Source organism: Lynx canadensis, chromosome D4 (genome assembly GCF_007474595.2).
Source record: "Lynx canadensis isolate LIC74 chromosome D4, mLynCan4.pri.v2, whole genome shotgun sequence".
Lineage (NCBI taxonomy): Eukaryota > Metazoa > Chordata > Mammalia > Carnivora > Felidae > Lynx > Lynx canadensis.
In genome coordinates, this window is record NC_044315.2 from 89,357,866 (window position 1) to 89,375,437 (window position 17,572).

Sequence of the window (17,572 nt, forward strand, 5' to 3'; positions counted from 1 at the left end):
ATGTGTGTGAAGCCTGTGGGCTCCACGGTGCGGAGAAGATGCCAAGGGGCACCTGTGGACACTGGCAGGAGGGGCCGAGACTGTCTCAGATCTCCATGAAATCTGGTTCGGCTGCTCAACCAAACATTTTAGGTTAGGGGTCCGTGCGGCAGGCATTTCTATTTCCATGGTAAAGATCCCTTTTTGAAACGTTTTCAGAGTAATTCAGATTCACATTGGGGCACATTTGGGTGTTCGTGGGGGTGGGCAGGGTGGGTGAAGGACTGAGACCCTGAGTCTGAGTCGTGAGACACGGCTAGACAGTGGCAGGCCAAGAACCCAGGGCGGGTGCTGCCTTTCCTCTGACAGACCGAGCTGTCTCCCAGCAGGCTAGGCGTGCTCCTGCCTTGTCGGTCCCTGAGCTCACTGAACGTGGGCTCAGGGACCCTGCGGGCGGGGGCTCGGGGAGTGACCTGGGGACCTTGGTTGTCCAGTCAGCAGTTGCCTCCCAGCAAGGGAAGGGTGGCACCTTTGTGTCCCCTCAGGACGGACGAAAGATGGCCAGCTAGCCGGTCACCTCTGCGGTGGAAACACCACCAGGCTGGCCAGCCCATGACCAAAACGGCACGTGCAGCTCTGAGCAAGAATCCCCTTCGGAGGTGCACTCCTCCCGGAAAGCACGGCCGGATGAGATGCCTGGATGCTACAACCTGACCACCGTCCACGTGGTTAGGAAACCGGCAGCAGGGAGAACAGGGCTCAGAGGCGGGCAGCAGGCACACCCCCCCTGCCCGGTCCCGGAATCTCACATGCTGCCCACGCAGGACAGCCGGCCTTCTGCGCCAACCGGGGCTTCGTTACCTACAGGGAATCCTCACACAGGAGTGTTTCCAGGGGAGGAGGGGCACCGTGCTTGGGACACAGAACGGCTCTGTTTACGGCCATCGTGCTTCAATAGGGCTTGTTTCCACGGGGCCATCCCTGGCCAGGGTGGGGTGTAAGTCACCCTGTGTAGCGAGGCCATTATGTAAATCAAGTTCACAGATGGCCGTGCACAGACCATGCCCTGTGCTTTGATGGAGTCCCTCCTTTCTGGGAGGTCTATAGTGGAGCCAAAGAAGAGAGGAAAAAACACGAGACCGTCGGCAGAGAAAGCAAACATTCTGAGCACAAGCCAGGCCCAGCTGCAGGGGCGGCAATGGAAGCGAGGGCGCCACCACCCCCGGGGCGGGAGGCCGAGGAGCAGGCCCGTGAGCCGGCCAGGAGGAAGCGAGAGCGCCACGTGGCACCCGGCGCGGCACGCACGGCACGCACGGCACGCACGGCGGCCCGGGCCCCGGAAGCAGAGCGCGGCTTACCAGCTGCCGCTGCTTGGGGGGCAGGGCGGGGGGCGGGGCCAGCTCCTGCGGGGCCTCGGCGCTGAAGGAGTCGTTGAAGCCGTACACCTCCATGAGGAGCTTGTTCTTCTGCTGGTAGATGTGCTCGTTCTGCGGCGTCTGGTAGAACACGGACGGCTGCGGCTCCGAGTAGTCCTCCAGCAGCTGCATGTAGGCCAGCACTGCGAGACGGAGAGCGGGCGGGGCCCTGGCCGTGAGCGGGGGTCCCCCGCCAGCGCGCCCCCTCCGCACCCCGACCCGTCCCCGCGGGCCCGCCACACCAGGCCAGGAGCTTTGGAAACACGACAAGAGGGAGCCCTACGGAAACCGTGGCTCGGGCTGAGGCCGGCGCGACCCTGCGGGCTGGGCGACCAACGTGTGGCGCTCTGGTGGAGCCGGTGACAGCGGGGAGGCCGGGCGTGTGGGGGCAGGGACACGCGCGAACTCCCTGTACTTCCCGCTCAGTGTCGCTGAGCTCTAAGAAATAAAGCCTCTTTTTAAAAAAGCATCTTGGGGCACCTGGGTGGCTTAGTCGGTTGGGCAGCCGACTTCGGCTCAGGTCATGATCTCGCGGTGCGTGAGTTCGAGCCCCGCGTCGGGCTCTATGCTGACAGCTCAGAGCCTGGTGCCTGTTTCCGATTCTGTGTCTCCCTCTCTCTGACCCTCCCCCATTCATGCTCTATCTCAAAAATAAAAACGTTAAAAAAAAATTTTTTTTTAAATAAGAAATAAAAAAGCATCTTGGGGCCCCCACCTCCCTGCTGACAAGCCCTGGGGGTCTCTGGCCCTGTTCCCACTCTCCCCCCACCCCCCCCAAGGTACGCAATCCTCCTCCCGCACCTGGGACACCCGGGACGTGTGCACATGCTGTTCCCTGCTCTTCCCAGTCCTGCCGGGCACATTCCTCCCTCGCTCATGGCTCGGCGTCCCCAGGGGTTCCTCGCCAGTCGCTTGCCCGGCAGCCCCACCTTCTCCCCCTTGTGGCCACTCAGCCCTTCCCACAGCGTGTCCCGAGCCGTCTGCGGGACTGTCCCAGGAGCACCAACGCTTCGGGCACCGGCTCAGCTGCCGGGGCCTCACAGGGGCCAGCAAACAAGTCCTCTGCCCACCTGAGGCCTACACCCTCCCACAAGGCAGGAGACAGACCCGGAGAGAGGCGCCCGGGGGGGGGGGGTGGACAGCAGAGCGGGCTGGTGGCGGGCGCTTCTCCCGAGCACGGATGAGCCACGTGAAGGACTTCTGCACTGAGCCTGCAGGCCAGCAAAGGCCGAGGCCGGGCCCAGGGTGCGGTGAGCAGAGCAGAGCCAGCAAGGGGAGACTGGAAGGAGCGAGGCAGTCGCCTGGGGGGTCACGAGAGGCTGTGGGAAAGGGGCAGGGATGCCGCGGGGGCGAGGACCAACAAGGGCTTCCCTCGGGGCCTGCCCACGGCCGCTTTGTCTTGAGAAAACAACGGGGGGGCCTCTGTGGTGGTTCGGGCGAAAGACTGCGGGGTGGGCGGAGGCGGGGAGAGTGGTTTGATGCAGGATACACTTTTAAAGCTGATGTAACAGGGCTTACTGCCTCCCACTAGAGTTGAAGCCCCTGGAGGGCAGGGACCATAAGGGTCCGCCGGGTCCACGGCTGCATCGTCAGCACGTGACACGCCGCAGGTGTCCACAGATATTTGCAGAATGAATGAGTGAAGGAAACACGTGTCCTCCATCCCGGCTGAGTCCCTGCTAAACCAGGCGGCGCCCCGGGGTGGGTCTTGTAACGCACCCACTGGGTAAACAAGTAACAACCGCTAAACTCCGTTCCCCCCTTCCAGCCCAGAGGCCACAGAACGTTCTCGGGCGAGAGACAAACTGCAAAGAAAGACGTGTTTGAATTCAAATGCGTGCGTCCTCTCCTCCCTAAACATCCTTCCAGAAACCCCAGCCCTTGCCGCCCTGCCACCTGCCACCAAGTGGCCGCCTCACGGTGGCACAGCCTGTAGCTGTGCGGCCGCCCAGGGACAGGCTCCCTCGCCTGAGCCGTGTGGCATCACCGGAGTGGCCCCGGCAGCAGACGCCAGCAGGGGCCTCACCCACGCGGGGAGGCGAGACGTCTCAGCCCTCGGGTGCGAGCATCAGTATGCGCCTCGCTCCTGACATTTCGGGTGATCCGAGCCCCACCTCCAGAGCCAGGCCCTTCCGACGACTCCACGGGTTCGGGAAAGCGACCGTCTGGACCTGTGTCCAGCCCTCTGGCATCCTCAGGAAGGCCTTCTCCGATCCCCGTCTCTCTGTGGGACTAGAACCTGCACGTGACGCTCCCCGTGGCAAAGTCTGGGTCAAGGCCGGCCCGGAATGCAGTACTGCCTTTCTCTTCTCTCGGCAGTGGAGGAAGCTCCTGAGAGCAGGGGATCCCCGGCCAACACCGACACGCCCATGGCTGAAGGGCAGGTGCTGTTATGCCTCCTTGATTCACGAGTTAGGAACGAGGGCCGATCAACGTACTCACGGGGCCGCTGTGCACGCGCCAGGGGGAACCGGTGACGACGGGAGCTGGGAAGGAAAAGGGCCCAGGTTTGGAAGCAAGGGAACTTAGGTGCGTGTGTGGCAGGCACGGGGATGCCAGCGAAGGCACCATCTGGAGTTGGGTGCTGTCCTCTTGGGTCATGTCACAAGCGCTATGAGCACCCGCTAGATACCAAGAAAAAGTGGCCAGGACAATTTTGCAGGGCTTAATTCTGTGTTTTCAAATAGTCTCCACATTGAGGGTAGACAGGGAATTCCTCTCTCGGGGGATGTCTTTCTGATGTCCTTCACCAAAAGGGGGATTGAAAAGAAGCGGTATAAGGGCCTTCACTCCGACAAGCACTGAGCAGAGCGTGGCTGTAAAACGCGGTACGTAAAGGCAGTCTCGCCCTGAGGGCACAGCTGTCACAAGCGCACCTCACTGTCCCCCTTGAGCCCCGTGAGGCTCTCCTTCCATGCGGCACCAACACCATGAGGCCCCAGAGGACGACGCAAGCCTCTGAAGGGGACCCCACACGCCTACCGAGTGCCCTCTACAAAGACTGCACACAACCCTCTGTGGCGGACTCAGACGGGAAGCTTCCACAAGACCTGAACTGACGAAGTCCTCGCAGGGACCGGCTAACCAAGCAGAGAAACAGCAGTGAGGCTCGCGACCGGAGGAATAAGGAAGAGGGGTCCGTTTCAAAAGCAGCCCAAGAGCTCAGAGAAGGGGGCAGCGGCATCACTGGAGACGCTTGCAGGCTGGTGCTCCCTGCGGGCACCCAGGGCAGTGATTAGGAAGCCTGTCGGGCACAAGGGGCTCGTGGGGCTGCCCTCAGCAAGAGGGGCCGAGGACCCTAAGGATGTCAGTGCCACCCAAAGGAGGAGGACACTGTGACACCAGCACTGCGTGTGTACGAGCTCGTCCAGCATTAATCCCATATAAGGGATGATGTCGATCTCCTCCTTTCTCTCGAAGCAACTGTGCAAGTTTTCCACTGGGGCAAAGCCTGGAACGCCCCAAGGGTCCCCTCAGGGAGTGAGGAGCGGACTAGAGACGAGGGCTGTGCCTCAGGTTTGGGGTCCTTTCACAGGGCACAGAAACGACTCCCAGCTGCCTGGGGGTCACTACTGAAACCCATACGGTCTCCACAAAGGAGGGCCGGACGCTCTCCTTCTTAGCGTGGGAGGCACTGTGTGCGCTGTGCTGGGAAAACACAGGCCTGCTCTGAACCCCCCTCTGCCACCCACTTGCCAGGTGATCCTGGCAAGGCTTAGTCCCCCTGCGCTCCCGTTTCTTCATCTATAAAACGGGCGCCAACATCACTGCCTGGCCAGGGCGTAAGGACTAAATACGACAGTGCGGGAAGCCTTAACCCAGGTATGCCACACCTTAAGCTCTTAGTTTTTAAAGGTTTGCAGACAGAAGTGCTACAGACACTGATAGAAGAAATAAAGCCTAAAAATAGACGTCTAAATTAACAGAAAGTATTTTCAGCCACCGGAGACCTGAGGCTGCTGGAAAGGCAAGAGCGGACGACTCTCCTTTTCCTCCTCCTCTCTACAGCCCCTGCGTGCCCTGACCTGCTCTAAGAGCTGAGAAGGTGAGGCCCCTGGCTCCGTGGCCAGGCACCACACATCTGATGCGGTCTGCATGGATGCAATCCTACCCTGCATTCTGGGTTTGGATAATTTAATGGAAAGGGGAGGGGAGACAAGGGGAGAGGAGGGGAGGAAGAGAGAGGGGAGAGGGGAGAGAGGGAGAGGAGACGGTGTGAGCCCAGGACGGCACACTGCTCAAGTCAAGATAAGGTGGGTGGAGGGGAAGGGCCAGTAGCTCCCTAGACACCTGCTCGTGTAGAGGGAGACGTTCCTAGCACTGCCCCTGGTGACTCCCACCAGTAGGGCCCTGCTTTCTCCTGAGCGAACGACAGGTGGGAACGACCTCATCAGTCTGCACGGCCAGCTGTCCCTCCAGCGGGGAGACCATACCACCCAGGCTGTGACACATGCTGGGTGACACCCAGCAAGGAGCTGGGCGACAAGGCCCATCCGGCTGCCCTCAGGGCCGTCCTTGCCGCGTTTAACCAGGCCGGGTCTCCCCTTCTTTGAGAGTGGGTCCCATTCTAGCAGGGGCCAATCAGATGCTCTCATTTGGGAACCTGGAAGGGAGATTCAAGTCCTAGTTGGTGGAAGTCCTCTGCTGGATGCTTCGACTGAGGCCAGGGAATCCTGGGGCTGTGTGGCCCACGCGAGCACACACACATCTGCGTGGTGGCAGCCAGTGCCGCAGAAGGGCCAAGCAGAGCCTGGCTGGTGGGGAGAGGGGGAGGGCGGGGCAGCTGTTACGGGAACTAGCAGAAAAACAGTCTCCGGTAGAACTCTACTTAGGAACCTGATGGCAAATTTACAGTTGGAAAATACAAAAATCTAAAATTTCAGCTCCATCCCTGGGCCCCAAGAACATCATCTATTAAAAATATGTGGTCTAAGAAACGTCCTCAGCAACTGCAACCAGGTGCCCTCAGATTCCAAGTCAGTACATGACATCTCATGTCTGCAAACAGAAGACAGCGGGGGTACCAGGGACCTCTCTAAACAGCAACTGTGCACACTCTCGGGGATCCTCAGAAAACCCCTCTGTGGGCGTGGTGAGCTCTAACTAAATTCAAATGTCCACCCTGCTTTGCCCTGATGTTGCTGTAATGCTGTCCTGCAGCTGGGACCCTCGTCTCTCTTTGCTGCTGCGTGTTCTGGCCAAACACTCGGGCTCTGCGGAGGCTTGGCCCGAGGTTTTAGAGCAGCCATAAGGACAGGTTGGCTTATCGGGCTCTGAAAACCATCACCAATATGGACAAGACAAGGCTCCTGGAAGTGTCCACGTGCCGCGGGCCCTATCTTTTATGAAATCACGAGGCCACCGGTTTGATTTCGGCCTAATGCTTAAATAAAACACACCACCGTTTTAGGTGACAAAATGTGCTTGCTGACAATGGCTGGACAAAAGCTTACTGTGTTTGTTTTTCTTCTCTGGTAGAGGAGGCGGTTTTTCCGGGTCACCCGATGATTCAGGAACGGTGAAGTCACCCACAAACTCGACAGAGGCTGGGGATCCTCCTTGCTGAAAGGGGAGAACAGCAGCAAAGGGCGTGAAGGGGACAGACGGGGCCGAGGCTGGGTTCTGCAGGTCAACCTCAGAGATGTTGTCGTATTGCGAGGGGTGTCGCTCATAGGACACCCTGCAGCCAGAGCTGTCCGTGGTCTGCGAGGCCGCGCTCCTGCGCTTCTTCTCGGGGAGGGCAGGCGGCATGTCCATCTGCTGTCCTGGAGCTGAGGACCCCTCTTGCTGGGGACAGCTGCCAGGTGCCGGGGACAACTGGAAGGGATGGCCGAGGAACGGAGACCCAGACTCTCCCAAGGACTCCGGCAACGGGCTAAGATTACAGGCCACTTGCTGAGGTATCTGGTCTGCATTAGAGAGGTCTTGCTGAAGGAATTCGTAGTCGGGATCATAGTGATCTGCATTCACAACGGGAAGAACATGACCCGTCAGTCACGAGGCCCCGCAGAAAGAAACAATCCAACCCGCCCCTTAACCTGGTGCCATTCATCACAGCGTGAGGACACAGCATCCCCGTCTCATCTCTATGCTTCATTTCATACTCCTCATTCTTCTCCCTGCTTACAGAAGTAAAGCCGAGTGGGAAGACGGCTGTTTGCTTATTTGCCTCCATCGTTTGAATTTCTTAAGAAAGAAAGCAAGCAACAAAGACAGAAAGCAAGAAAGAAAGACAGAAAGAAAGAAACGAAAAAGAGAGAGAACTAAAAAGAAAGAGAAAAAAGAAAAAGGAAGAAAAAGAAAGGGAGATAGAAAGAAAAAAGAAAGAAAGAAAAGAAAGAAGGAAGAAAAGAGAAAAAGAGAAAAAGAAAGAAAGAAAAAGAAAGAGAAGAAGAAAGAAAGAAAGAAAAAGAAAGGAAGACAGAAAGAAAGAAAGAAACAAACAAAGAGGCATGACCACTGTAGGAAATGTGGCAAAAAAAAGAAACCAAAATCAAGAAAATAAAACTCATCCACAATCGCATTATTTAACTATCACCTGTTTACAATTTGACGTATTTCCTTAAATGTCTTTTTTTTCCCCCCTAGGATTCATTTTTTGAACACCCAACTGAGAAAATACTAGGTCAGTGGTCTTGGATTTTGGCCATTACTCAATGCATCATGATTGACTTTTCATAGCTATGTATCACTCCACCAAGCGGATGCATGACGGTTCGTCGGATTCCCTAACACTTGAGTAGTTAGCTTGCTTCTGGGACACCACTACTCCCAGTCATGCCGGGAGTAACGTCCTGGGATAGATCTTGCCACAGGGACGCCTGGGGGGCTTAGTCAGTTAAGCGTCTGACTGTTGATTTCAGCTCAGGTCATTATCTCGTGGTCCCGGCACTGATGGCTCGGAGCCTGCGTCTGTCTGTGTCTCCTTCTCTCTGCCCCTTCCCCACTGAAGCGCTCTCTCGCGCTCGATCTCTCTCTCTTTCTCTCTCTCTCTCTCAAAAGAAATAAATAAACATTAAAAAAAAGAAATCTTGCTACAAGCTTCTGATTAAACCCTCAAAGTGAAATGTCCAGCTCACGGGACACGAACAGCTTCATGCTCTCGGACCCTGGCACCAAGCTGCCTTTTGGACTCTCCTCCGGCCCCCGCGGCACGCGCTCAGCACCGACCGGGAGGTCAGCATGTGCTGCCCACCTGGCCTCCCCCTCCATCAAAAGCCGTCAGGGGCTCTCCCCGTCATCTATAGCTCTGAGCACAGATGGCTCTTAATTTTGGCCACGGGAGTCAGATCACACACTGCCGGATTAACCACAGTAATAGCCACCATCTGAGCATCTCCCAGGCAGTTTCACATGGTTGTTCCATCTAAACGTTCAACCTCCTGGGGACAGACAGATACCGGCAGCCCCATCTTGCAGTCAAAGAGACAGATCAGGGTCGTAGGACCAAGACTGGCATCGCCGTATGACCCCAAAGCGGCCACCAAGAAGCGGAGAGACAGGAGAGGTGAGAGATGGCTGAGCCCACCTAGTGTTTCACAGCTTGTGTTCCGGGAGCACTGCCCGCTGTCCCTGTCCAGAGAGGACAGCTGCTCGTCTGACTTGCTGAGCTTGCCCATGCTGCTGCAGGGGGACAGGCGGGGCGATTCTCCGCCGTATGAGTGGCTGCCTCCTGACAGCCGCCTCTGTGTGTAACAGTCCACGTCAAAATCCTGGTGTGGAGAAATGAAAACCAGGCCCAAGTCACTTCTGAGAAGTGGTGGCAGAGCCCAGGGGAGAGGAATCGGTACACTGACTTAGAGGAGACTGCCAAGCTCAGAAACCGGCTGCAAAGGCCCGTCTCTGATGCAAGCACTAACAAGCTGCGTCTGTGACTCCTGAGAAAGGAGCCTTTACGAGTGCTGGGAGTGCGAGTGCGTCACCAGCGAGGGCCCCAGGGCCAGCCTCAGATGTCCGCAGGAGACGCTCTTTGGCTCCAGCCTCCCCACCCCGACCTCCTCCCTCACGCGGGAACTTCCACCCCGTCCGGTGGTCCCGTACAGAGAAGGAACGGTCCTCCCACTGCCAGGGGCTGAAGACCACTGGGTTTCTTTTCGCCTCGGGAGCCAAATTCCCACACCCAAAGCCTTCCTCTGCCTTCCAGACGGGGCGACATTACCTGCCTATTAATTCCAACGGGCAAACTGGAACCACTGGTGGCCCGACTCATGGGGGCCACGACGGCCACTCGGGTCGGGGACGGAGCTGACTGTCTTTTCTTCGGTGGCAATGCTGGTGGAGGACTGAAATAGATTAAGAAATCCTATCAAACCGAAAACCCAAACAGAAGCTCTTTAAAAAGGCGTCAGGGTACAGAATGTGGCATTCTTTCATTATCAGAGACTTCACACCTACTTTGAACACTTTTAACTCCCGTCCCCCTCCACTGCTCTGCCAAAAGAAAACCTATCAATGCCAAAACACCAAGAATCAGAAACATCTTTTCTTTTCCTTCCATAGTAAGTCGTACGAAGGCTAAGAGGCAAGCCGCTGGGAATTCTTGGAGGGCGCGGCAAGGGCGGGCGCTGGGGGCGGGCGCTGGGGGCGGGCGCTGGGGCCGGGCTCGTCCTCCACAGATGATCCTCCCCAAGGAGGATCAAGATTCCAAGGCTTCTAAAGAGCGAGGGGCTGGGTTCCAAGTTCTTACCCTAATGGCACCGTCTTCGTTTTGGTTCATCTACCCATCCATTTATCAGATTACATCATAAACAGAAGAGGGTGCCAAAAAATAAAAAATTACCTATTATCAACCACCCGAATGCCAGGTAAGGGGGGTTTGGGGGGCGCGACCTCTTCATCTGTACAGTCTGGAAGCAGCTCGGCTGACTGGGACAGGCCACTTGTCTTGTTCAGAATCTCCATCTCTCGATCTGTCAGGGGGACCTCAGACTGGCTGGAGGATGAGAAGAACCTGGGATTACAGAAGGTTACAGAGCACACGCAGGTCCCGAGCGGGGCAGGATGTGACCGGGCCATGGAACCGAGGCAGGGCACCGGGCCGAGCAGCAGGAGCCCTGGACCCTGTCCCTGGAGCTCTATGGCACAGATGGGGTTTCAAGTCTGTCTGATCACCAGAAATAGCAGGAGTTCGGCCAGGACCCCCCGACTGCATCTGTTTCCTTGTCTGTAAGAGGAAACCTCAGAAGACATGGTCTAAAGGTTCTCGACATGCTCCAAATTATTATGTTTTATATTTTTACTAGGAGCTTGTAGCAGACATGGTTACAAGGCCTTGAAACTGTCCACACTGCCCTCAGCAGTTTACTCTCTTGATGAAGCTCAGTTCTCTCAAGCCCAATCCCCAAAACCCAACCCTCTAAGCTCTTTCCAGTTATGGAGGGAAGTGGCTCCGGAAAAGTGCAGGTGGGGGTCATGGTCTCACGCAGCAGCCTGCGAAAGAGTCACGCTGACCGCTAACCCTGAGATCAGGCAATACTTCGAAACATGAGCGAGCTGGACACACTTTAAAGCAACACAGGCCACCAACAGCCTACCTGATGGGGCTCACGCTCTCTCTCAAGGGGAGACCCAAGTGGCCAGTGGCTGGAGGGTTTAGTCAGAACTCACCCGTCAGGTCTGCAGGCTGGGGAACTGGGTTTCACTGGGCTGGTTGGAGACGGATGCCCCTGCTTCTCGATGGTAAGTCTGACCAGCTCCTGTACCCCACACAAGAGAGAAGCCATGAGGCACTACGACAGCTCCTTGCTGCTCGGTTCTCACCCCAAGGCAGGTCAGCTGTCTGTCCTCCGCCCAGTCTCTTTTTGTGCCTGGAGATTTCCCGCACACCGTTAATGCAAGTACTGTTCGATTTAGATAATCTGAACTTCCCAAAATGTCCCCTACCCTCCAAAAAATACCTTCATAGCGTGTTGAGACGTTTCAAGATACATAAAGGTACTTCCTCTTGGAAGAGGGAAATGACAAACCCTGCTGTCTCAAAATGACGAAGCTTAACACTGAAATTACATTCCAGCAGAACAGATTCCCAGCCAGTTTGTGGGGGGAGAACTACTCTTTAGTTCCTGAAAGCCATTAAATTACATCCTATAACGTGCAGGGCGCTGCCTATGTTAAGGAGCAAACCTCCGGCATGGGGAGGGTGGTTTCCCAAAGCAAGGTGGCCCCGGGTGTGGCGGCAGCTGGTATCCCGAGATGACTGGTCAGCATCTTTGTTGACCGACAGAAAGTTAACGGCCTATTACCCAGTGGAGATGTGACTTTGGAAAATATATTTTTTACACAGAAAAAGAGAGAAAGATCAGGGCCTGCTTCTTTGTTTTTTTTTTTTTTTTTTTTCTCAACTAGAATGCAATTTTCCCCAGTTTGATGGGGTCTGATGATCACAAATACCCGTGTAAATACCACTCAAAAAATACCGAACATTTCCGCCGCTCTCTCCAGAGCCTCTGCCCCACCCCAACCATGGTTTTACTTCTGTTTCGCAGATTACATTGCCCAGAACTTGACATAAATGGAACCATTACAGTATGCACTCTCCTGCATGCATCTTGTCTGAACAGCTTTGTGGGGCGATCTAACTCACGTGCCGTAAAAGCCGGCGCGATGGTTTCGTCTGCTCGCGGTGGAGCTGCCCTCAGCACTGCGACTTTTACTACTTCTGCTCCCCCACAAAAGAAGCTGTGCCCGTGACCAGCCCTTCCTCATTTCCCCAAGCAGCCGCAGCTCTGGGCAACCACCATCCCGCCCTGCCCTGTCTCTGTTCCGCTTCTCTCTTGCTCAGTATGACCATCCACGTCATCGTGTGCACGAGTAATCTGTTCCTTCTTGTTGCTGAGTTATATTCCAATGTATGCACAAACCTATGTCTCTTTATCCATTCTCCTGTTGATGGACATCTGGGTAAGACCTGTTTGCGTCTGGGGGCAGGGGGGAAGGTTCAGTATTTCAGCATGAATATCCATTTCTAAAGTTACAGAGGAGGCAGCAATGGGCGTGAGTGGGCAACATCGACATGCCCCTGAATGAGACTGCAAATCCTCTCCAAACTCAAAATGCCCAGACACGAATCACAACACATGGGCTAAGGCAAGGTTAATATCCTCCCTAGCACAAGGATTCTGTCAGAAACATGAAAACTAGAAGAAAAAGACAAATACATCAAAACTAATACCAAAGAGGAAACTCACAGACATAAACATCAGTGCTCAATAGTCATCAGGGACTCTCCAGCTTTGATGGTAACAAAACAGAACCTTCCAGACACTGTAGGTAGGAGTAGTCCTTTGAGAACAGCCTTCTTAGAGGATGATTTGTCAGTACGTGTCAAAATTAAATATCTGTACTCTTTTTATAAGAATTTAGCCCAAGGAGGGGTGCCTAGGTGGCTCAGTAGGTTGAGCATCCGACTTCGGCTCATGTCATGATCTCACAGTTTGTGGGTTCGAGCCCTGCCTCGGGCTCTGTGCTGACAGTTCAGAGCCTGGAGCCTGCTTCGGATTCTGTGTCTCCCTCTCTCTCTGCCCCTCCCCCAGTCGTTCTCTCTCTCTCTCTCTCTCTCTCTCTCTCTCTCTCTCTGTCTCAAAAATAAATAAACATTAAAACAAATTAAAAAAAAAAAAGAATTTAGCCCAAGGAAAACGTCATGGATGTATGCAAAAAATAAGCTGCAAAGGATGGTCATCACAGCATTATATGTAATAGATAAAATTAGACTCAATGCTCTGTAACTAAATAGTTAATATTAGATGCAGATTGTGTCAATTACGACAGAACCAAGCAACAGACCATTATGTTGCCAATACAAGTCAAACTCGTGAGAATATATGATATCACGGAAAGAAATGTTTGGTGGAAAATAGCTCCAGGTGGTCCCATGGCAGATATACAGTATGTTTTGGAAATAAATCGTAAACAAGAAGGGGCCCCCAAGTGGCTCAGTCGGTTAAGTGTCCGACTTCGGCTCAGGTCATGATCTCACGGTCTGTGAGTTTGAGCCCCTCATTGGGCTTTGTGCTGACGGCTCAGAGCCTGGAACCTGCCTTGGATTCTGCGTCTCCCTCTCTCTCTGCCTCTCCCTAACTCATGCGCTCTCTTTCAAAAATAAACAAACACTGAAAAAAAATTTTTTAATGGAAACAATACACATCTAGAAAGAAAGTATGGCTATGAAACACCCCTAATTTTCTTGCTTTTGTTTCTTTGCGTTTTTGTAAAGTTTCTATAATGAACACGTATTACTTCTGAAATACTAATTAAAACGAGAAAATACAACCAAAGGCATGCTCAGTACAGCTGGAATCAGCATCACCCCACTCTGTAGGACAGGACAGCGGCTGCCTATTCTTGGAGACAGAAGTTAAGATCTCTAAGAGTCAAGTACTAGACAAAGAAAGGAGAATGTTCCTATGTCCCTGTTCTCACAATTTACAAGCTACATAAAATCTCATGGGCACTTGGACACTAGTTACCTAGCTGGTGATTACGGCCAGGACGAGACTGAAAGTAAGGAGACAGATGACGGGTTGAGGAGAGAAAGCAGGGAGTGGGAGGGGGAGCAAGTCGCCGGGCTGCACAGAAGAGCATCGCTGTGTCAGAGGGGGTCAGAGGGCCAGACCAAAGCATCCTGGAAGGCCCATGTTCACATTACTCTTTTCCACAAGCAGGGCGAAGAACAGAGAGAAGTATGTGTACTCGCATCGGCTGACGTAGGAGAAAATTCCACTAACTCTTCACTGATTCACGAGCAATTATGATTAGCATGCCTTTCTGGAGGGGCTTTCTGAGCAACGGTGCAGGAGTCACGGAACGATGGGCACATCGGCACAAGCGCGCACCCAAACTCCCACACGATGACGTGGTGGCGGAAAGTCTCCCTTTTGCCGGTTTGCCAGCCTTGGCTCACGGAGGGTGCAAAAGGGGCAGACAGCTTTTCCACCCCTACCACCCTTCCGGCGCCAGAAGGAGACAGAAGGGAACCTCCAGAAGGTGCCCGCATCTGGCTACTGCACCAAAAACCTAATCTCGGTCAAAGCTGGCCATGGGCAGTGCGGCAAGAGCCTAACTCCTACTAAAGGCAGAATTTCCGAGAGGGACGTCAGACTTTTCAGCCCTCTTGAGGCACAGGTGTGAAAAGACCAGACTGTGCGCACAGCTGGTGACTGTGAACCAGACAACGACCGGTCCACTGAAAAGCAGCCTTCAAAAGCCAAAGGGTATTGGGAAGAGTATCTTTCTAAGTGCATAATACTTTATTTCTGTGCTCATTTTATTCGTACTGAAAATGGTCACAGTGATGTTCCCATCTTGAGTGACCTTCAACAAGTCAAAGTACGAGCTGTGGTCCTCCCATCTCCTCCTTGGCACTAAGACAAAGCCCCCGTCCGGCAGAGAGTACACGGGCCACACAAGGGCCCCTACGAGGTGCGGCCACGGGCAATGCTCCTAAGAGCGGCTGCCACGCTGCCCCTACCAGTGGGCACCACACCGTGGCCAATCCTCCCAGGCTCACACGCCGTGCCTGAGAAGCGCACCAGTCTACGGGCAGTGGCCACCAATCCTGCTCCCCCCTCACCCCGGCCCCTCGCTGTCCATCCTCAGTCACCTTCTGGCCCTGTGAGTCTTCTGGGTTCAGGCCATGACAGAGCCCCTCTACTGCTCAGCGGTCCTAAGACAAGTCCTTCGCCAAGGACACCGCATGGAGGCCACCAGTTGGGAGTTTCCCGGACCGAAGCAGCAGAATGAAATCACAGGGGTGTCTAGCTTTTTCATGGTGAAAAGAAGGGACCTTCCCACCTGAAGTCTGAGGGGTGAGGCAGCCACAGAGCAGAGGAGGCGGCCTCCTTCTCCTGTGCAGCAAGCACTGGGGAACAAGTGGGGTGGGCAGTGAGGGACTCCCGAAGTCAGCTCTCCGAGGGCCACTCCAGCCGCAAGACGCTGGCTGTCATTCCTCAAACGGACTAAAGACAAGGCAGCCAGAGGAGACCTCAGATTCAGTGTGGGAGGAAAAAAATTAAGACACGACTCTGATGAGGTTAAGTGAAAACCCCGGTGGTGCTGAATGCGAATTGCAAGTACCAGCAGAAACTCCAGATGTATTTTGTCTTACAGAAACTAACCGCGTGACCCACCAGCAGCGATGAGAACATCAGCCCTCAGTGTGGTCTCTAAACGGGACTTCCCAGCAAAGGGAAGCAGGGCTCCCTAAAGGAACGGCTGATTCCAGTTCTGTGGTAAGCAATGTACAAGGTACCTTATAACTCAATAATAAAACGAAAGCCCAATTTAAAAATGGGCAAGGCGGGCGCCTGGGTGGCTCAGTCGGTTAAGCATCTGACTTTGGCTCAGGTCATAAACTTGCTCTTGTGAGTTCGAGCCCCGCGTCGGGCTCTGTGCTGATGTCTCAGAGCCTGGAGCCTGCTTCGGAGTCTGTGTCTTCCCCTCTCTCTGTCCCTCCCCCACTCATGCGCTCGCTCTCTCTCTCTCTCTCAAAAATAAATAAAGATTAAAGAAAGACTTTTTTTAAACGGGCAAAGGACTTGAACAGACATCTCTCCAAAGAGATACACAGACGGCCAATAAGCACACGAAAAGGGACTCCATATCATTAGCCCTCAGGGAAATGAACATCTGCCAAAAAGCACAGGTGGGAATGGAGGCCGTGGAGAAGCCGGAGAGGCTGAGGCCCGCATCCACCGCAGATGGGGTGGAAAATGACGCAGCCGCTTCCAGCCCAGAGTTACCGTGTGGCCCAGGCACTGTGCTCCTGGGTGTACCACCAAGAGAAATGAAAACACACACCCGCATAACAACGTGTACAGGAGTGTCCACGGCAGCCTCACTCAGAGGTGCCGAAAGGTGGAAACTCAGACGTCCAAATGGCCACGAGAAAACAATGCCACGTGGTGCACCCACAGAGTGGATTATCATTTGGCAAGAAAAAGAAAGGAGGTACCGATACACGCTGTGGCACGCGTGAACTCTGAAACCATTGTACTAAGTGACAGGAGCTGGTCTCAAGGGGCCACAGAGCATACGACTCCTTTTATATGAAATGTCTAGAATAGGCAAACCTATAGAGGTCAGGCTGCCTAAGGCTGGGCGGTGGGGGATGGCAAGAAATGAGGGGGGAGGGGAGAGCATAAAGGGTAGGCAGTTACTTTCTGAAGGTGACGAAAATGTTCTAAAATGGATCGTGGTGATGGCTGTACAAGTGTGTGAATATAGTAAAAAGAAAAATCACCATATACATTTTAAGTGGGTGAATTATATGGTGTGGGGATGACAGCTCAATGAAGCTGTGTATCACCACCCCAAACAAAACAACTATCAGATGATAAGAGCCTGGAACAGATTTTCATACCAAGACAACTACGAAGAAAACTATCAAAGACTTCTAGGGTCATATCACAGGGAACTCAGGAAACAGCCTAAAAAAGTTTTCAGTGGCCAAAGATGGGGCCTGGGGACCAGGAAGAGGGACAAGCACAGTGGGTGGGAGCACGGCCAGCACGTGTAAATTCATGAGTTCAAAATGATATTTTAAACAGCTCAACTCACTGGTCATGTTAAAGCGTGCTAGGAGACAGGCACTGTTTTGAGAACTGGTAAAGGAAGGAAGGAAGGAATTAAGCACGGATCCTGCCTCTTCTCTGAGAATGATCACTCAGGAAAACCGTAAGTTTACAAGGGAGGTCTGTCATTTAAGTGTTTCCCAGATAATGAGAGAACGGCACGAAGAATTAGAAACTCATCATTCTGCAGCTCCAAATCAGTGAGCAGATCTAGGCAAAAATCATGGATGGCTACTAACATCAGAAAGGGAGGGGCGCCTGGGTGGCTCAGTAGGTTAAGCGTCTAACTTCGGCCCAGGTCACGATCTCACGGTTCGTGAGTTCAAGCCCTGCGTCGGGCTCTCTGCTGGGCCTGCTTCAGATCATCTCTCTCCCTCTCTCTCTGCTCCCCCCCTGCTCACGCTCATTCTCTCTCTCATAAGTAAATAAATAAACTTAAAACAGTTTTGTTTTTTTTTTTAAAAAAAAAGAAAAGGAAACATGCCTCTTGATGGAGGTGAGGGCAGCACTGAGGGAGCATTCGAAATACAAAAACCTGAAACTGATTCAGCCTCTAGTTTCACAGGGAATTCAGGGGAGAGAGGAACATGCCAGACAACACTGTTTGGA

General features: G+C 54.0%; 1 protein-coding gene across 5 annotated transcripts in view; it reads right to left on the minus strand.

The window, feature by feature from the left end:
- RAPGEF1 (Rap guanine nucleotide exchange factor 1) overlaps positions 1 to 17,572 on the minus strand; it is a 134,306-nt gene that overhangs the window by 33,024 nt on the left and 83,710 nt on the right. For all 5 annotated transcript variants that reach the window (XM_032595538.1, XM_032595542.1, XM_032595541.1 and 2 more), the window contains exons 5-10: positions 11,001 to 11,089; positions 10,174 to 10,326; positions 9,553 to 9,676; positions 8,923 to 9,106; positions 6,848 to 7,354; positions 1,338 to 1,537 (exon numbers count right to left, since the gene is read on the minus strand). In XM_032595538.1, the coding sequence (XP_032451429.1) occupies positions 1,338 to 1,537; positions 6,848 to 7,354; positions 8,923 to 9,106; positions 9,553 to 9,676; positions 10,174 to 10,326; positions 11,001 to 11,089 (1,257 nt within the window). The remainder of the gene's footprint in view (positions 1 to 1,337; positions 1,538 to 6,847; positions 7,355 to 8,922; positions 9,107 to 9,552; positions 9,677 to 10,173; positions 10,327 to 11,000; positions 11,090 to 17,572) is intronic.